Below are 1,525 nucleotides of genomic sequence, written 5' to 3' on the forward strand. Positions count from 1 at the left end.
CTTTTTTTTTTTTTGTAAAGATAAATGTTTTTCTTTTTATCTAAAAAGTTAGAAAATACAGACAACTATATATGAGATAGTTAAATATGCTCATAAACAGACTATGTGGAGATAACTGTAATTATAAATTATGTCCAACATTTGTGTGTGCGCATGTTTACAAAAATATGGTATGTGTACTGGTTAATAAATTACATTTTTAATTTTCACATTTCTTATGATAATAATTCTATACTGATAAAAATATACTTTTATAACCTTTTGTATATACTAAATTTACAAAATACTACTACGTAGTATCTCACTATATGGCTGGAAATTTATTTCCACAGTACTCTATATTTGAAAATTTGAAAAACAGATTATTTTCACTATTGCATCATAAATAAACTCTGTAAGCATCCTAGATTCTATGGTTTTAAAAATATTTTAATATAATTGAGAGGTAATTTCTTCAGTGACTCCTAAAATTTACTCATCTAGTTACCTGATTAAATTATATCTCTTGGGCCGCGGGGCGGCGGGTGGTGCGGGCGCTGGTTTGGAACTTGCACCAGCGACAGGTCAGGGAGCAGTGACCCCTCCTCCTCAGCCCGAGGATGCCTCTCTTCGGGAGCACGTTCAGTCCGAAGAAGACGCCCCCCCGGAAGTCAGCCTCGCTCTCCAACCTGCACAACCTGGACCGGTCCACCCGCGAAGTGGAGCTGGGCCTCGACTACGGAACCCCCACGATGAACCTGGCGGGGCAGAGCCTGAAGTTTGAGAACGGCCGCTGGGTAGCAGAGGCCCGGCTGAGTGGCGGGGTGGACCAGAGGGAGGCCCAGCGCCTCCGCAGGCGGAACCAGCAGCTGGAGGAGAACAACCTCCTGCAGGTGAAGGTGGAGGTCCTGATGGACATGTTCTCCGAGACCACGGCCGAGTTCCAGATAATGAAGAAGGAACTGGAAGAGCTGAAGAGTGTCAACCGGAGAAGGAAATGAAGACCTCACGACTCTGGTTCACTCTCATTGGACAGACTCTTGGAGAAGCAGGTGGAATTCATCCGAGCCTCCCCTCCTGTCGGTGTTCGGGATGTAGCTCAGTTCTGAAGAGCCCTGCACTCTGCCCTCAGGCCGCTCTCTCTGTGCGTTAGAGTGTTTCTCCCCAGATCCACACCCTCTGGCTTCAGTCTCAGCAGCAATCACCAGTCTTCTATGCAACACTATATTTTTGTGCGACTTTCTTGTTTATACTACTCCCCCTTGTTTTTCAATAAAGATTTAAAAAAAAATTATATCTCTTTAGGAATAGTTCAAGTAGGACCAAATGGTATATTTTGGGGGGGGGGGAATTGAAATTTCCCCTGGCCAAAAATATTTCCTTTCCTTAAAATGCCTTTTAATTACCTATTATTTGTACTTAAGTATTTAAAGAAATATAATTTTATTGAAGAAGGATACACATTAAGCCATTAGCACTTTACTTGTATGAGTTCATCAGAGAAGCTCTAGTCATTAGGTTCCCAAGGGCATGCTACTTATGAAAG

At 42.4% G+C, this 1,525-nt stretch overlaps 1 protein-coding gene across 1 annotated transcript; it reads left to right on the forward strand.

The window, feature by feature from the left end:
- The first annotated feature begins 528 nt into the window (after positions 1 to 528).
- Positions 529 to 1,271, forward strand: LOC118719797 (protein chibby homolog 1-like). The gene has a single exon (XM_036439565.2). It carries the CDS (start codon positions 600 to 602, stop codon positions 978 to 980), a length of 381 nt encoding a protein of 126 aa, XP_036295458.1. The 5' UTR covers positions 529 to 599; the 3' UTR covers positions 981 to 1,271.
- The last annotated feature ends 254 nt before the right edge of the window (positions 1,272 to 1,525 follow it).

Source organism: Pipistrellus kuhlii, unplaced genomic scaffold (assembly GCF_014108245.1).
Source record: "Pipistrellus kuhlii isolate mPipKuh1 unplaced genomic scaffold, mPipKuh1.p scaffold_m20_p_16, whole genome shotgun sequence".
Lineage (NCBI taxonomy): Eukaryota > Metazoa > Chordata > Mammalia > Chiroptera > Vespertilionidae > Pipistrellus > Pipistrellus kuhlii.